Source organism: Protopterus annectens, chromosome 1.part2, assembly GCF_019279795.1.
Source record: "Protopterus annectens isolate FY-2018-M chromosome 1.part2, PAN1.0, whole genome shotgun sequence".
Lineage (NCBI taxonomy): Eukaryota > Metazoa > Chordata > Ceratodontiformes > Protopteridae > Protopterus > Protopterus annectens.
Window position 1 is genome coordinate 447,263,675 of NC_056727.1, and position 20,154 is coordinate 447,283,828.

The 20,154-nt window shown below is 36.7% G+C and overlaps 1 protein-coding gene across 1 annotated transcript in view; it reads right to left on the minus strand.

The window, feature by feature from the left end:
- DZANK1 (double zinc ribbon and ankyrin repeat domains 1) overlaps positions 1 to 20,154 on the minus strand; it is a 1,792,612-nt gene that overhangs the window by 1,066,732 nt on the left and 705,726 nt on the right. Inside the window, exons 9-10 of the mRNA XM_044056983.1 lie at positions 19,202 to 19,315; positions 18,842 to 18,934 (exon numbers count right to left, since the gene is read on the minus strand). Coding sequence (XP_043912918.1) covers positions 18,842 to 18,934; positions 19,202 to 19,315 — 207 coding nt within the window. The remainder of the gene's footprint in view (positions 1 to 18,841; positions 18,935 to 19,201; positions 19,316 to 20,154) is intronic.

Here is a 20,154-nt window from a genome sequence, read left to right on the forward strand (position 1 = left end):
GCCCACCCCATCCACTCTATCTAACCCTTTTAAAATTAGCAGACTTCCTGTTAGACTGCTAAAGCTTGAGTTTACCCTCTTTCATATCAAACTGCTTAGCACACACTGCAAATCTTAGGATATTACCCATTTTTTCCATCTTATCTTTGAGATTTTCAGCATCTGGTCTTAGACCACCAATCATTAGAGAACCCACATTCTGCCTCTCAGTAGTCATCTTGGGCTTAGTGCTTCTATTTTGCTCCAATTGATAGAAGGCTTAGAGGGCCATTATTTCCTGGAGACTGCTGGTCATCAGAAAGCCTGATAACTGTTTAATAGTGCCAGCATAGAATCTGCGATACTGTTTTACTACTGATGAGAGAAGAAGCAAAGGGCACTGATTCCTGACTGACTGACTAACTGGGCACTGAATGTCTGTGTGGAACTTTCCTGATTGCTTTGGTTGCTAGATGATGCCGTTTCCTACTTTAACCACTCATTCTTAACCCTTCTCAATCAGCAAGCCCCCCTCCCCCCTCCTTGAACCAAATGCATCAAAACCAATCCTTGCCCATGGTTATCAAAAGATACTAAACTAGCCCTGCACCAAAGGGACAAAAAATGGAAAAAAACATAAAAACCCTAATACCCTCTCAAGAGTATAAGCAACTATGAAACTCCGCAAAAAAATGAATAATTAAAGACCTCAAAGCCCACTACTCCAAACTCCAGTCATTGCACTCAACAAATACCAAAATATTCTGGGACTCCATCTTATCTATGCTGCATCCTGGCAACAAAGAAAACCCCTGCCCAGACCCCAACCTCTCCAACCTTGAAACAGCCAGCCAGTTCAACTCCTTCTTCATAGACTGCATAGCTAAACTGTCAGCCTCCTTCCCACCCCTCCTACACCACCACCCCCCTCCTGCCCCAACCACCAACCCAGTCATCAACCTTCCTCCACATCCTTCTGCCTCAAGTCCATCCACACAAGCACTATAAAAAGACTTCTCCTCAAACTCAAATGCTGTCACAATGCGCCCGACAACCTTCCACCCACCTTCCTCAAACAATCTGCAGACAGCATTGCCTATCCCATATCTATTCTTATAAATATATCCATACAAGAATAATACATCCCTTCTATCTGGTGCCATGCTTACATCATCCTCCTCCACAAAGGTGGCAAAAGTACTGATACCACCTTTAGGCCTATTGCCATCCTTTCCGATCTTTCTAAAATACTAGAGAAAACAATACAAGCACAACTCATAGCACACCTAACACTAAACAATCTCCTCTTCCCTACCCAACAAGGCTTCCGCCCTGGTGACAGCACTATGACTGCCCTTCTTTCCTTTCTTGAAACCATAAACCTAAAACGCGACTCAGGAAAGTTCATATCCACACTATTCCTAGATCTGTTAAAGGCCTTTGACACCATCTCACACACCCTACTTATATCCCAACTCTCCACCCTACACCTCTCTCCCACCACCATCGCCTGGTTTTCCAGCTACTTGTCCAACCACCAACAAGCTGTCCAATGGAAAACTTCAACCTCCCCCTTCCTTCCCACACCCACCGGTGTCCCACAAGGTACTCTTCTTGGCCCTCTTCTCTTCAACCTATTCATTAACAACTTTCACCAATCCATCCCATACTTATCAATCATCCAATATGCAGATGACTCAACAATCATCTGCTCAGCCTTCTCTCCCTCTGAGCTCCTAGCAAAAACCCAACTAGCCTTCTCCAAAACAGAAACCTGGATGCAGTCTAACCATCTGGCACTAAATGCAAATAAAAACAAACTATTGTTTTCTTCCCCTACCAAAAACTCCATTGACAAATCCACATTCACCATACAGAGCCAAAACAGCACCCTCCTTGAAATTGTTCCCAACACCAAGCTTCTTGGCATCATTACTGATGAACTCAAATTTGACACCCACATCCACTCCACAATCAAGAAAATCCACCAAAAGTTAGGTCTCCTCTACAAGCACAACTGCTTCCTAAGCCCCTCTACCCATCAAACTCTTGCATCCACCTTCCTACTCCCCTCCCTTATGTATGGTGCCCCTCTTTTCACCAATCTCCATCTTGGCCTTCAGTCCAAACTTGAATCCTGCTACCACAAGATCTCCAAATTTGCAACCAATTCAAAAAACTCATCCCACCACTGCCACTCCCTCCACACCCTCACCTGGCTTGAGCTACCCAACTACCTCAGTTACCTACTGCTATCCCACTCCTTAGCTAAACAGTGGAACTCTCTCCCCACACACCTACGCAACCTACTAACCATACAAATTTCAAATTTCAGCTACTCTTTCATCATTCTTCCAAATGGGAATGCCCTTGCCACGCTCCAACTTGAACCTCTCCCCCCCATTCCACCTTGCAATGACTCATCCACCTACCTCTACTATTACTTCATCCCGCCCAAAACAATCCCTCCCCTACTAAAACTAATTTTCTCTCTAATATTTATTGTACTATACTCATCTCAAATATACTATTACTCTTTCCATGCATAATATTTTTCTAACCTACTAATGGCTAGTAGCTATATATTTTGAAATTTTAAACCTACAACTGAGTTTATAACAAAAATATTCACTTTATGTAAATGTTGAAATTTCTGTACTGAATTATGTCTTTTCATTATTGTGACAAGCCAATTGCAAATATCATGGAGCTTATCTGTAAATGTTCAATTAGCTGTATGAACTATGTCCTTTTGCAATATGTGAAAAGTAACTTGCAATTATTGTGGAGCTTTTCTCCCGGGCCTACACCTAAAACGGTCTCTTCTTGGCCCAGTGGACTTCCCCGGTCATCAAACTTAAATAAAATAAAAAAAATATTGAAGCCATCTACAAGGAAAAAGCTACAACAAGCCTACAGACCCCTGCATCATCTGAGACAAGACTGTTGATCACCCAAGAACCTTTGGTCTGCTTATTATTTTGGGATTAGTGATGCTGTTTTACTTCTGGTGAGAGAAGAAGCAAAGAGGCATTGTATCTCAGCAGTGTGAAACTGTGGTGAGATCAGCACTAGTAGTAGCCAGGTAGTAGCCATATAGGTGAATCCTCGCTATTCATCCTTCTTGACAAAGTGGATTCTCTCTTTTTATTAAGTGCTGCTTGATTAGCTACTGTCTAACCTAACTTCAGAATACCTCCCTAAATGCTTCATTCATAAATCATCAAGGTCTACTGTATTAGTTGCCCTATACAGATGGAAGCACCTTGAGTTGACATTTTTTTCCCTGTAAAAGCACTCTTGAAATCTCAACAATAACTAGTTGCACAAAGGGCAACTAGTCTCCACAGTGACAAACACTGACCTGAGAGTTGTAAACCAGATACACCTTACTTTACTCTACATTCTCTTTGCAACTATCTATTCAATAATAAAGGCCTATTTTCATGACTATGAACTTTCCTACTGTCTCCGTTACTGGCTTGGTAGATATGGGCATCCTGCGGCAATGCAGAAATTGCCTTATGTTTACCGACAACCAGCTAATTCTCAACCAAACTGATAAGTTATGTGAGAGATGTATTTACACAATGTTACTAGAGGCAAAGTTCTCACATAAAAGCACTCCTAATGTCAATTAGGTTGTCAATAGTACACATGCTGCACGTATCACACACAGTATGAAGCAGACACATAGACTCACATATGCTGTAGCACTTAAACGTAACCTTCCTAAAGTCTATAGACCCCCTAGAGGAAGCACACAACAAATGCCTTCGGCAGCCTCAAATCCACTGTTTCAAAACAATACCCATATCAACACATACAGCCACATCTCATGGAGCCTCCACTTCTATGCCCATAAAGCAAGCCACCACACAACCTAACATTTTGGTCTTGAAGACTCCATTGTGAGACACACTAAAGTCACTCTCACTAGGCTATGGAGAAAGTCACAGTCAGTTGCTTATCAGGGGCTATGATCCACCACATTAGACAAGCACTGAGGTCATTGGACCATAATACCAGTATGACTCAGTCATAGTCCATGTGTTGGACCATAATACCACTATGACTCAGTCATAGTCCATGTGGATGTAAATTACCTGTGACATAGCCCCCCCAGACTACAAGAAGAGATACATCACGGAAGCTCTTGGAATATGTGTCCCAGGCTGGTATGAGCCTAGCACTGAGCAGCATTCTACCTTCTCCAAGATGATGCCACACTACAAACAGAAGATGACTAACTTTAATAATTGGTTTAGTTTCTGATATAATTCTAAGGGGATGCAACGTTTGTCAGCATGGAAGGAGATGGTCAACAGAGCATGCTGCTTTGCCATAGATGGTCTACACCTCTCCCCTCTACACTTTCAAATATTAGTTAAAACACTGTTCTCCCCCATAGTGTCTTTTTTATGTAATGTCAAACTAACAATACTTCTGACATAGCAAGTCAAAACCAAGAAAATTTAAAGGTGTTGCTGCTTAATGCTAATGCCTGTGCAGTCAATGAGACATGGTTTAAAGCCACAGACAGCACTCCAGCAGTGCAAAGCTGTAATGCCTTCCACACATTTAGACCAGCTACTACACAAGCAGAGACTAAAGGTGGAAGAGTCTCAATTTAAATAAAAATAAATATACCTCAAGGTTGGTCAAACAGGACGATACACTTGAGCTTCTCCACATTCAAATCCGCATGGACAAAATCCTATACCACTTCCTTTCAAGGTATAGGTCCCCCTCTATGACCCAGGAAAAGCACATATTTAAGCTAACTGGAAACACCATCCAAACTAATACCATATTCATGAGTGACTTTAATTACCCCACTATTAACTGAGAATCATATTTGACACCAGGCATAGAGATTCCTGGATTTTATAAACACAAACTCCCTAGACCTGATTGTCAATACACTGACAAAGTGCACAAACATACTGGATCCAGTCCTCACTAATAAGGGAGAGTGCTACATACCTCCTAGTCTAATGTCCTCTCTTATGAAGACAGACCACAAAATGGCTTCCTTTCAAGTAAAAATAAAACCCAGAACCCTGCTAACACTAGAATGTTCAGGTACTACTCTAAGGCTAAGTTCCTGCTATTATGAGATAATATGGCAAAATTTCAAGCCCACCTTAACCCTGAGAGCACTGCAGCGTATGTGGTACTGTTCACGGAAACCCTATACAAGCAGTTTAATCGCTGCACAAAAGCAGCTATACCCACCAGGAAGAAGTACAGAGCTAACTGATAAAAACAGTCACCCTGGTGGAATCACATCAACAGGCTGTATAAGAGAAGGAAGAAAATCATGCAAAAATTAGGAGATGTAGCACCTAGCATGATAAAAATTCTCTTAAACTAAACCATCCACTTAGAGGACAAATAAAGTCTAGCAAAGCCAAATTTGAGGAAAATTGGCCTCACAGGTCAAGAACAACCACAAGGCATTTTTTATGTCCATAACCTCAAAGGCAATACAGAATTGTGTACAGAGATCATTGTTAATGGAGCCACTTCTGTACTAAGCCAGAAGATATAGTAAACCAAGCGGCAGACAAATTAAGCTCTAACTTTATCCCTCTAGCGGAGAAAAACAACAAATGTGAGTCAACCAACACAGTGCAAGAGCTAATAAAAATAACCAGCCGAAATACAGGTATAGATAAAAATAAAGGCAGCCAAATTTATTCAGAAAGGTTAACGTTTTTGCGGGGTTATCGCTTCTTCAGACCAACAAAAAAACTATGTTAAAAATTCACAAACTTAAGACAAGTCATTGTAAGAATAAGCCAATCACATTAGATCATTAACAGTTATTAACATACTTAAACAATCTGTAAGCAATCATCTCTTGCTCAGCAGTGCATGCTTAAGGGAGACTCCACTGTTGAGTCCTGGTTGTCTATAGGCTTGTAAAGAGATGATTCATTTAAGCTCACACATTTCAATATGATTGTTAAAAATCACCCTTCCTAACACTAGGATATAACTATTGTAGAACATTAAAATTAAAACAAGTATGCCCTGGACATTGTAAGGAATGATTAGTTAAGGCATTTGTCAATATTTTATTGCGTACACTCCCCAAGTTTTCAAGTATCCGTTCCCTCAGCTGTCCTGTGGTTTTACCTACATAGAAACTGTTGCAAGAGTAACAGGTAGCTAGGTAGACCAGATTCATACTCCTGCAAGTGGCTATAAACCTTGGAGAAAAAACACACCCAGTTACTGGATGTATAAAGCATAAATCTGAAAAAATGGAAGAACATGATTTGCAACTCTAGCAAGGAAATGTCCCTTTCTTTCCTGGTACCGAAGGTACCTGGTATCTAGGTCCATAACATAAAAGTCTTTTAATGGACATGTTCTTCCTAAAAGTAAAGGACGGTTGCTCTCCCACTATTTGCCCTACTTTACTGCCTGCCACAAGAATAGGCCAATTCTTTCTAGTAATACTACAAAATTGTTGAACATTACCGGAATATTTAAAAAATATTCTTGGGAATTTTATTGTTTTATCATTGCGAATGCGATTGGTGGTATATCGAAAAGATGAAAAATAGGGGGTACCCCTATCATGTCTATTATGTACAGCCCCCCTATTAACATCCACTATCTGCTTCTGAGGATAACCCCTTTCAGCAAAACCCTCACTGCCTGTATACATAGTTTTTTCAAAAGTATAATCATCAGTACAAAGCCTAGATACTCTCAATGACTGACCCTTAAGTATATTAGAGAAAACAGGGGGGGAATGCAGCAACCCATTCCTCCCAACAGGGTTTCCTGTACATTTGTGTTTTAATGATCCATTATAGTTCTTAAAAATGGTAACATCTAAGAAATCAATGGATATATGAGAAGAAGATACAGTGAACCTGAGAAAATCAGAGGTACTCTCAAGATATCCTATAAAATTCTGCAGCTCCTCCGTGCTGCCCCCTCAAAAGAAAAACATTATCTACAAACCTCACATAATGTTTAACAAGGTGTCTATAAGGATTGTTGTTATAAACATTTTCGTTCTCTCACTGCGCCAACACCAAACTGGCATAGGTGTTGGCACAAGGAGTACCCATGGCTACCCCCATTTGTTGCAAATAATACTGATTCTCATATAAAAACACATTGCTGCTTAAAATGAAGTTCAACAACATACAAATTGTCACCATACCATGTATAAAACTACCATTGTGAGATAAAAACAATCTGACGGCATCTATGCCAGCCTGGTTGGGGACGACTGTAAATAATGTCTTAACATCTAGCGTTACTAACAAAACATATCAGTCATCAAAAAAAAAAAGTAAAAAAAAAAACTGGGAAATTCGTAAATTAAAGGGGTAACTCAGGAATTCATGGCACTCCAATATTTTGCCATCAAAACTGGTATTTACCAAGGATTTTGGTACGGTTGAGAGATATGGGGGCAAGCCACTCTGCAGTTAAGCCATGATAAAGGACAAATTATTATTCCAGGAATAAAAATTAAATGTGGATTATTCCATGGTGACTCTGTCACCGCTGCTCTTTTATCTTGCCCTTAACCCATTAAGCTATCTACTTCACAGATTAGGTCATGGCTACAATTTGGCTTCCAGAAAACAGCAAAGTATAAAGACTTTTCATCTTCTTTTTGTGGATGATTTAAAACTGTATAGTTCATCAGATGAGGAACTAAAAGCACAGCTTTAAGTAATCAAAAATTTTCAGATGATATAAGAATGTAATTTTGTCTTCATATATGTATAGAAGCAACCTTTAAAGCAGGAAAGCTGCAGCACCTAGAAAACATCAGCCTGGGACATGAATGCGATATCAAAGAACTTGAGCAAGAAGTGTATAAATATTTGGGAACTGATGAAGGATAAACAATAAAACATGAGAAAATGTGAATAAAACTTAGTAAGGAATATTTTAGAAGACTAAAATTAATACTGAAAACAGCTCTGACATTTAAGAATAAAGTCCAAGCTATAAACCAATTTTCTTTTCCTGTCCTAGTTTACAGTTTTGGAGTGACTGATTGGCCCGAAAAGATATTGGATCAGTTGGATAGGAAGACAAGAAAAATGTTTCATGCTTATCAAATGATTTATAAAAATGTGTGTGTATACCAAGACTACATATTCCCCATTCCAAAGTAGGTATGGGCCTCCTCAAAATTGATTACATGTATAGATTTGCAGTCGTAGGGCTGTACACATATCTTCTGATCTCACAAGACCCAAACATACTGAAAGTTTTAAAACATGAGGAGAATAAGTCTAAGATGACTTCCCTGTTTAGCAGAAGCATATCTGTGTCAAGTGGGAATGGAAATCAGACCAGAAGTAGAAAAAAATCAGGCAGCAACTGAATGAGCCAAAAATTAAAAAAAAAAGAATATAAGGTAAAGGATCAGATGAGAAGACAAGAAATGTGGAAAATGTATAAATATACCAAATCCAAAAAACGCCAGCAAGCAAAAAAATTTATTGAAAAACACACATTCACCAGCACATCACCAGTATCTCTTCTTTACTTCATTAGCGATCTGGTACCTCGGCATTTCGCCTTCATGGATCACAATACAATCACATTTTTAGCAAATATATATACTTACTCACTCCAAATTATCACCAACAACTGACATTAATTAACTAATTATTATATTAAACATTTAAAGCAACAGAATACATATCAATATTATATATAGTGAATAAATAAATAAATAAATTCACCAATTAGTCAGTATAAACTACTATACTACAAAAATACAAATTTAAATAAATATAAATATGGAATGTTAGGTAATAAAATATCAAATACCCAATTCTTGATTCAGACCAAAGGGCTTTAAAGTCTTAAATTTTAGAATCATTCTAGTTTCTAACTCAAGCAATTTGCTCACATAATCCCCCCTCTAGCTGAAAAAAGGCTTACCAAGAACACCGAATTTTAAACTACTAGGGGAACCACCATGTTTAACAAGGAAATGCTGGGCAACAGGACTAACTTCACTATGGTTCCTAATATCTCTTAAATGCTCTAAAACTTGAGTCCTAACCATATGTTTGGTTTGTCCTATATACCAAACGCCAACACAAGAGCAACCCAAAATATATACCACCCTTATCAATCTGCAGTTAAAGTATAACCTAGGGACGAATGTTATACCATTAACAACATTCACATTCTTAACCCTGTCACAGATGCTACAACTGCCACATGAAAAAGTGCCACGAGGCAAGAAATTATTGTTCCCTTTAACAAAGTTATGGTTTAACAGTTCTTTTAAATTTCTCCCCCTCTTAAAAGAGAAAGTAATATGTTTGGGAAACAAGTGGCCAATAGTTTCATCCTCACTAACAATATGCCAATATTTTCTCACTATTCTAGTTAATTCCTTTGAAAAGGGAGAGAATCTTGTGACATAAAAAAGCTTTTTGTCATCATCACTATCCCTTATATCAAACATTTTATCTGCAGATTTATTATTCATACCTGGCATATATGAATGTTGATATGGACCATCATAAAGATCCCCAAGTACTTTACACTTGCATCCCAACAGATGAGTCTCATCATAACCTCTGTCTCTCAACCTTAACAAAACTTTATCCAACTCATTAGCCCTTTCATTCCTATCACTAGTGTGATCATAAATTCTTTTAAATTCACCAAATGGTAAGGAATTTAATAAATGTTCAGGGTGCATGCTAGTTGCATGTAAAAACATATTCACTGAAGTTGATTTTCTATATGGCCTGAAGCCAATAGATTCTCCATCATTATATAGATTTACATCCAAAAAATTAATATATTCCCTATTTAACTCATAGGAAAAGGTTAAGCCATACTCATTATTATCAAGCGTCTCAAAAAAATCCAAAAAATTATTAACATCACCCTTACAAATAAAGATGAGATCACCTATAAACCACTTATACAACATTGTTCTTAAAGAACAAGGTGGGATAGACAAATTTCCTTTCAAAATATCCCATATATATAATAGCATATGAGGGTGCAAAAGCAGCCCTCATAGCCGTACCTTTTAACTGCAGAAAAAACTCATTATTAAAAGAAAAATAATTATGAGTTAAACAAAATTCAAGTAGATTAATCAAAAAGGTGGTTCTAGGTCCATCACCCAACATTTCCCTAATAGATTCTAAACCCCATCTGAGATTGATATTCGTATACAAAGATTTTACATCAATAGTAACCCAATAGTAGTCATTCTGCCATCTAACATTAGAAACTTCACTTAACAAATCCTGAGTATTGGAAATATGCGCTACAACCTTCTTTAAATGTGCTTTTAAGTGGAAATCCAAAAAAATATTAATGTTATTTAAAAATGAACCAACCCCTGACACAATGGGCCTACCCGGGGGTTTATTCAAACATTAATGCACTTTAGGCAGAGCATAAAAAATAGGAGTTATAGGTTTCTTAATATACAGTTTACATGCATCCTTATGATCAAAGAAACCAAGATGTTCCCCTCTTTCTAGTAAAGCCAGAAGTTCATCATTATATTCCGCTACTGGGTCCTTTACTAAACATTTATACTCATCTGCATTCTTCAGCAAATCAGCCACCATTTCAGAATAATTTTGTTTGTTTAGTATTACCCAGTTACCTCCTTTGTCAGCATACTTAAAAATAAACTCAGTTTTTTTTTCAATGCTCTTAAAAGCAAGCCATTCATTTTTACTTAAATTATAACATTTCTTTTGCCTAAAAAATTCAGCAAGTTTCATAGAAATTTCTTTAAACAAAATCTTTAAAAATACAGAGATGGCAGGTACATTAATATTAGGTACAAATTTCTTATCAGTTACCAGATGGGGTATTGTTAACTTCCCATATCCAGTGTGGTAACAACTAGAATTATCCATAATTTCTTCCAAACAAGAAAATTCAGCATCATCATAATCATAAATTGACATATTTAATAAATCCTCATCAAAATCATTAGAATTTAAATTGTTTGAATGAACATTCTCAGCAGAGTTAACATTTTTATGAAAAAAAACTTTTAAATATAATTTTCTGCTGAATGCCTTTAACTCTAAATATAAATCAGCAAAAGATGGAAAATATGTAGGTACAAATTTGCTGCCTTTGGACAATACAGCTTTCATATCATTAGTAAGATTCAAATCAGATAAATTCACAACATATAGTCTGTTCATTGTACTCACTTGTTTGTACATTACTTAAAACGATTTCTTCCCTTTCTACAATTTCTCCCCCAGCTCGATTTATTAGCCTGAAAAGAATGTTCAGTTCTCGGAGAAACTGAAGTACCATTAGCACCCTCAGGCTCCGAAATTAGAGAAGCTGAAGAGTCAGCAAATGTAACATTTTTAGAACCATATTTAGTAACATTTTTTTTCCGCTGAAGACACTGACACACTCCGCTGCTTCTGGTAGCCGCTTCTGACCTTTGACCTACTTCGCGTCGGCTCACGCTGCCATGAAAAAAGAATCCCAGTCTCATAATCTTTCAAGTCCCATATTAATGTATTTCTTTTACGCTGAATAATTTCAGTCTCTAACTTAGAGATCTTTTCATTTATCTTAGAGATCTGCACTCTGTAACAGGACTCCTCCACCACCTCGTCCTGTAAGTGCAAGATTTCTGCTTTTAGTTTATTATGTGCTCTCATGTTCCGCTTAATCAGGATGCGGAGCCAATTCAAAGTGCACTCCAAAGAGGCTTGCTTCCATTCCTCAAAGAGGTCATTCTCCTCTTCCGAGAACTGAGTAGCAGAAAGCCTATCAATGCGTAGCCCCCTTGGAGTCAAATTTAAACTTATATATTTCTCCAGAAGTCGGGTATCCAGAAAAAGAGTGACTTTTTTAGCCATCAGTCTCTCCAGTTGCTGAAAGCGCCCATCCGAATCACGATTTCCACCAACATTCCAGGGATCCAGCATAGTGAACCTTTTTTCTCTTTCACTCACAATGTCAGCAAAAAGAATACCTCCTAGCAAGTCAAGTTGCCCAGGAGTCCCAGTTGTCTGCGACATGTTGATACTGGTACAAGTGCTAGTAAAAATATTCCAAATCCAAAAAACACCAGCAAGCAAAAAAAATTAATTGAAAAACACACATTCACCAGAACATCACCAGTATCTTTTCTTTATTTCATTAGCGATCTGGTACCTCGGCATTTCGCCTTCATGGATCACAATACAATCACATTTTTAGCAAATATATATACTTACTCACTCCAAATTATCACCAACAACTGACATTAATTAACTAATTATTATATTAAACATTTAAAGCAACAGAATACATATCAATATGATGATACTATTGGCCACTTGTTTCCCAAACATATTACTTTCTCTTTTAAGAGGGGGAGAAATTTAAAAGAACTGTTAAACCATAACTTTGTTAAAGGGAACAATAATTTCTTGCCTCGTGGCACTTTTTCATGTGGCAATTGTAGCATCTGTGACAGGGTTAAGAATGTGAATGTTGTTAATGGTATAACATTCGTCCCTAGGTTATACTTTAACTGCAGATCGATAGGGGTGGTATATATTTTGGGTTGCTCTTGTGTTGTCGTTTGGTATATAGGACAAACCAAACGTATGGTTAGGACTCGAGTTTTAGAACATTTAAGAGATATTAGGAACCGTAGTGAAGTTAGTCCTGTTGCCCAGCATTTCCTTGTTAAACATGGTGGTTCCCCTAGTACTTTAAAATTCTGTGTTCTTGGTAAGCCTTTTTCAGCTAGAAGGGGGGATTATGTGAGCAAATTGCTTGAGTTAGAAACTAGAATGATTCTAAAATGTAAGACTTTAAAGCCCTTTGGTCTGAATCAAGAATTGGGTATTTAATATTTTATTACCTAACATTCCATATTTATTTAAATTTGTATTTTTGTAGTATAGTAGTTTATACTGACTAATTGGTGAATTTATTTATTTATTCACTATATATAATATTGATATGTAGTCTGTTGCTTTAAATGTTTAATATAATAATTAGTTAATTAATGTCAGTTGTTGGTGATAATTTGGAGTAAGTATATATATTTGCTAAAAATGTGATTGTATTGTGATCCACGAAGGCGAAATGCCGAGGTACCAGATCGCTAATGAAATAAAGAAGAGATACTGGTGATGTGCTGGTGAATGTGTGTTTTTCAATGTATAAATATAGTTGCAAGTACTGAGAATTCTTGGAACAACCTCATATCAATCAGCATCAAATGCAGGAATGGTTAAGGAGAGGTGAATTTAAACCAAAAGATGAAAGGTTAATATTGGCGGCCCAAGATAGTGGACTATGTACATGGTAGTTTACAAAGTCCATTGAACATGTAGTAGAAACAGACAAATGTAGGTTTTGTAAAACAGAAGTGGTAACAGTTGCACATCTGTTGCCAGTTGTGATATACTAATGGCAGTTGGACTGTATACTGAACGGCATAATAATGTGTCAAGACTGTTGCATTGGGGATTGTGCAAACGGTATTATATTGAAGTAGCTGAAAAACATTGGAAACATGAGCCACAAAACATTATAGAAAATGATGAAGTTTATATTGCATGGAGTCACCCATTACCAACAGTTCAAAAAATAGATGTGAGAAAACCAGATACGGTAGTCCATGAAAAGAAGACAAAAGTATCATTGATCATCGAAATTGCTGCACACATTGACTACAGTGTCTTAAGTACAGAGAGACACAAAGTCATAAAACACCAGTTGCAGACAGAAATGAGGGCAATGTGGAAGAAAGTTACCCAGACAGTTCCAGTCATACTTAAATATGTTACAGATACATGTAACTCCATAAGAATTGTAGGAGTCAGTTCTGGGCACATTGCTGGTGCTGCAAAGAGCACTTCTGGCTAACATGAAAGGTGGAAGTGATACTAATTACATGAAGTTTAATCGTACTTTGACTTAGGGATGGGGTCCATTCCCGTCATGGTATTAGAAACCCAATAGACTCGAAGAAATTAAAATAAATAAATAAAATTGTTTGAGAGAGACACTCAAATTCACAAATAAGTAACCGCTCAAGCTGTACTTCAAGGCTTTTATCTCATCCTCTTTAGACTGTCCCTGTTCTCCACTCTCTTGTAATAACTTATGTCTGGTCAGATTATCCTTATACTGCTGATGTTCTTCTCTTCTGAAACATCCTTCCCTTTCTTGTAATAAGTTTCTTGCCTCAATTTTGAGTCTCCCATTGGCCTAACACTGATTCGCAACTCTTGCCCAGTTTCAGAAGTAAAGTTTGTATGACAGTCTTATTTTAATTATTCATATTTCCTATAGGCTAATCGGTAATTAGGGAATCTTCAGTATCTTAATATGTCGATGGCACCCTGTTGTCAAAGTACCAGGCTCATTGCTACATGATCTGATAAGTGTAAAGAGGTGGGTGTTAACTTCCTTCAACAAAAATGCATGCTCTCCTGCAATATAGATACTATCTATACTTGCCCATGCCACACATTTATTTGAATAAAAAGTAAAATCTTTGCCTGATGTTACTGGTCTTGTTACACTAATAAACCCAAACATTTTACAGTAGCTCATTAGAAGTCTTCCTTCTCTTCCCTAGTGAACATCTGATGCCTAGGACCGCTACTTACATCTTTTTTTAACCTACTTACATCTTCCTTATCCATGACTATATTTCAGTCCTCTGCAATAGTAACATATCTTGTTGAAAACTATGCATTTCATTTAGCATTGCTTTAATGCCTTCCCAGCTTGTTTTCTGGGGAATATAAATAGATGCCAGCTTTATTCTAGATCCTTGTATATAATGACTACATATCTCCCTACCGAGTCTGTCTCTTCCTCTTTCACCACCAATGGGTAGCTTTTTTCTTTGCAAATACCTAGCCCTCTCTTTCTTATCCTCTGAAATTCACCAGGGTTTTTCTACTCCACTCTTTTTTCACTAATTGTTGATGCTTAATTCTAGTCAAGTGAGTCTCCTGGAACATTACCGTGCATGGCTTGAAAGATCTAACATGTGGTAATGTTTTTTTCTAATTTGAATCCATCAACTAGTATGTTTATATTCCACAAATAGAAAATTGCATCCATAAAATCAGGTGATGACTTCCTATTGTTTACCACTTTTCTAGCTAACCTAACTCCAACCTATAAGTAACAGTAAACTATTATAATATTTAAGAGAAAAAAAAAGAATGCACCAGAATCAAACATGGCAAAAACTTTAATAATAGGGTTACCACTTTCACATGATAAGGCATTTCATCAGACCACATACAAAATTAAAACAACTGAGCCTTTTTAAGGGTACTGAAAATCACATGACTTTGGCAAGCTAATCACAGCACAAAGATGACATCATAGCTATAGTTGATTCATTCATAAAAATAGTACACAATAAAAAAATATTCATTAAAACATTTAACCAATTCATCTAAATCTAAATAAGTATAATGAAATAATAAAATGACTGAATAATATATAACTATCTTAATTAAAAAAAGCATTTAAAACAATGTAAATAAATTATTTAAACAAACTACCTGCTTTAAGGAAAGGTCTAAGACGGACCTTGCAATTAAGCCCTGACGTCTTTTCAGCCTATAACCTAAACGAATCTCATGTTGTTCAGTTAAATTAATTAGATCCCCAACACAAAAACTCTCCTGTAGACATTCCATTAGACTGAACCTAAAAGAATTTGTCAAACCATTCTCCAGAAAGTGCTTGGCAAGTGCATTCTTCTCATCTTGTCTACAAATTGCTGCTACATGCTCCTTAATCCATTCTTTAAAAGTTCTATTCATTATACCTATATAAAACGATGAACAAGAGGTGCAACATGCCAAATACACTATATTCTTGGTAGAACAATCTGCTGTCACTCTAAAATAAAATTCTCTGCACAATGCTGGATGTCTAAAGTGATTTGTTCTATCGATATACATACAAAAGTTACAATGCCACAAAGAGCAGTGCCTATAGTGCTTACTAAATCCATCCTATAGGAACAACCACAGTATAAAAATCTCTTAAGGGACTTCTTGTTCTTAAAGCAAAATTGGAGATGTTCTACTATGTGCCTGATTTTATCATCAGACATCAAAATGGGCCAATTCTTCTTAACAACTGTACAAATCATGATAACATTACTAGAATAATGTAAAGTCAACTGGACATTCTGTTTGGCAACTTCTAGTGAAGTATTGTCCTTTGATGTCCTATTACCTGAAAAATAGGGGCGTGCACAGTCAGACCTCAGCTGCCTAACATCAATACCTATGTCTATCACATCTCTCTTCTTATATCCCCATAACAATAAACTCATTCCTGATTATTTCAAGGTCTTCTATGAATTCACTATCTGCATTCTTAAGTCTCGATACTCTCATTCTTTTTCTCTTAATACATTTCTGAAGGTCTTTATCGGATGCATACCATCTCTCCTTACTATACTGTTCATACGACATGCTTTCCTAAACAATCTAGTACGAAAAATCCCATCACAACTCCTCGTGACCTTAACATCCAAGAATTCCATATCATCAATGGAATAATTACATGTAAACCTCAAAAACATGGTGGTACTGTGTAGATATTCCACAAGTTAATTAATCAGATTCAGTGGTCCCACCCATAACATGGTGCTTACCTATTATTACTTAAAAGATATGTATTCTCCCATTGGGCCATAACTATATTGGCGTAGCTATTTGCACATGACATGCCCACAGCTACGCCTTGTTTCTGCCAACAGTAACTTCAAATAATAATACATTCTTCTCGAACTAATTCTAACAGCAAACCAATGAAATCTATCTTAGTTATATCAAACAACTATTCTGCATCAAAAAAAGTTTCACTAGTTTAAGTCGAATGTCATTAGGAATCATAGTAAAAAGTAATTTCACATCTAAGGTTACCATTACACAATGACCCATCAGTGGATTACCATTAATACATAGACACAATTGCTCTAGGAACGGTTTCAAATCGCTCAACATTGTGGGAAATTAATCGACTAAAGGTCTCACTTCTTTCTCGATAAAAATCAATAGAGTCTCGGTTAGCCAACCCCTTCCTGAAACAATCGGTCTCATAAGTGGTTTGGACGAATCATTGTGTACTTTGTGGAGTCCATTTAATACAGGCAAAACCGGACAATCAACAATAAAATAATTAAACATATCCAGCGATATTACTCTACTCAATAAACACTTATTCAATGCAGAGTAAACTGAATGAATCATCATACTTGTATCATTCATGTTGCAAACAGAATAAACAGTATCATCTGAAAGCATGTCATGCATTGCATCAACATAAAATTTTATGTCCATAACAACTATCGCAGGGCAAATAGAAATGCTCTGATCAGCTTGTAATTTTCTCAAAGCTCTATACTCAGAATGATTTAAATTATGAAAAGTTTTCACTTTAGTGTCATTATTAAAAAAGTTGAAACAAATCATTGTCACAAGTTCGACAAAAAGCATCCAATAATGGATCTAATATCGGAATAAATGCACTTGATTTCTTTAACATAGCATTACCTACATTAACTGGAAATGTGCAAACATCTTCAAATCTAGAACTGTAGCAGTAATGTCCGCCTTAACTGCTGGAATAAAGGAGAGACCTTTCTCCAGCAATGACATCTGAGAAGATGTTAAGACTCTGGAAGACAAATTAAAAATCAGTGACATTGGTTCCCACATCCTCTTGATGGTCTTGTAGGATTCCCTGTTCTGAGTCCGAATTCTGCTTCCTGCGTTTCCTTCCCCAACTTAATTATGTATGCCTTTCTATAGATTAGAATGAGAATTCTTATTCTCCTTGGACGATTTCTATTCATCATGGCACCACTAGATTTTTTTCATTAAAAGATTGGTTAGCCCTGTCTGCTGTTACCCTCCTCATGACCAACATAACTTCTTTGCTTATATGTAATAAAACCTTCTCTCTGCCTGCTATAGTCAGTGATCTACATGAAGATTACCTTTGCTGTTACTTAAAATGACCTATTTACATTTTTCTTGATTCACGCCACTGACTTCTGTGTGTAACTCTACACTGAGGTAATGCTTTATTAATTTGACAAGCCCTTTAAAGGGAAAACCCCTACTGATTAGCAATTCCTAATCTCAAGTACCTATATTTTACTAAATGCTAGACATTCCTAGAAAGCGGCGACATCTTGCGGTTTAAAATCATTCATGATGATTTCCCTCCCTTCTCACTAGCTAAGCAAAACTTTGCAGCCTTCCAGCCCCCTGCTAATACACACTTCCTTTTAGGCTGGAGCTCTGCTTTTTAACATGGTCACCCTTAGTGATTAAGTTGCCTCTCAACTTTTTATGGAATATATTAATCCTCACTGAGCACTTAATCCCCCCCCCCAGTACATTTTTAAAGTTTATGCTATCCTTCATGTATACAGAACTTATCAAAAAGAACTGACAAAGGAAGAGGAAGAAATCAACCTTTACAGTTTGTCAAAAGAAAAAAAACTTACTGAAAGCAAGATAAATTTCTGTATAAATCCTACATGTTATTATCTGTTTCATTATCTCCCTTGAAGCAAGACCTTTAATGTATGAGGTGCAGCTTGTAAATTATACTCAAAAACTTATCAAGTGTTTGACTTTGGTCATGGGTATTTGTTCCACTGTCAATTACTTTAAAACCTTTTGGAACTCAACAGTGTGTCTACTTCTCCTGTCTTGAAAATAAAGAAAGCATACAGAAGAATGTTGAATCAGACAGTCCAAGTAAGAGCATTATATATCTAAGAATATTACTTGGTTTTATAGCATCCCACCATTGAGGATGTCAGCATGGACAAAACACTTACTTGCTGTGTGTCAGGTAATCTAGTCTCACATGTAACACAGTGCTTGATGTTAATGGGATTTCCAGTTCCACAAGACCTACAAACATTTTTACCCTGAAAATAAACAGAAAAAAATGCATTTTTACTGTAGTTTTGTCAGTAAAATAATTTATTTAGTTGTAGATTGTACATTGCATTCTAGTACTTACAGAACCCAGAAAAAATATGAAAAGTGTAGTTATTGTTTTAAAGGGCAAGACTTTAGATATTAAGATATCTTTAATATAAGATTACTTGATTATTTAACAACAGTAAATATAACTACAATGGAAGATTACAAAAATGTATAGTTTTATGCATTAATCTAAATATTAATGTTACCTTCATTCTGATACTGGCTTGTGGCTGAAGTTGTGGTGGTATTGGTGCTTCGCATACAATACATGTTGGTGTGTTCAGTGGCACCATTGTCTTGCACTCTACACACAGTCCCATCTGAAGAACAAGGCAAAAAAATATACAAGTCTTTAAAATACCTAGTGTTCAGGACTGCATACTTGATGCTTTCAGTCTACAACAGCTACATATGAGTTACATTGTACATGTTGCCTCACAAATTATGTTAATGTGTATCCTGAACTTTTGTAGGCATAAACAGTACACAAAAACCCAAGTTACAGCATAGTAAACACATTCAGTGTTTACTGAAGTGTAAAGCTTAGTTAAAAAGTATAAACAAACTTTCTCTACAAAAAGTATTTGTATAGAATTATCATAGATAATACAGCAGAGAGATAAAACAACACTTTCATGGTCAATGTGGTTAAGTTGGCTCTTAAGTCACCAACTCAGGGTTGTACCTACTCAGTCTGGCTAGGTTTTAAGGGTATGTCAATACAGTTATGGACTTAAAAACTGAATACAACTTCCATGCAATTAATACTGTCATTATAAAGTGAATATCAAATTAGTTGCGACGGAGAATTCAGTATTACTCTTCAAGACAGTATTGCATCGTGGTGGTTCAATGGTTAAGAACTTGCTTCACAGTGCCATGGTCTAAGGTTCAACCCTGAAACCTCCCCCCCAAAAAATTCATGGTCCCTGTGGATTTTGCAAGTTCTACCTGCATCTGTGCTGATAACTTGGGGTTTTCCAGTTTTCTTCCACCTCCCAAAACAATTTGGTTGAATGGCTACTCTATAATTTAGTTACTCTTGACCACAGGGACTTATTCATAGCTGAAAAGGCCCATGATGAGTACATAACTTACCCATTTAGAAAATAAATAAATTAAAATTACATTAAATGGTCCCCAGTTGTCAGTAGGGTTC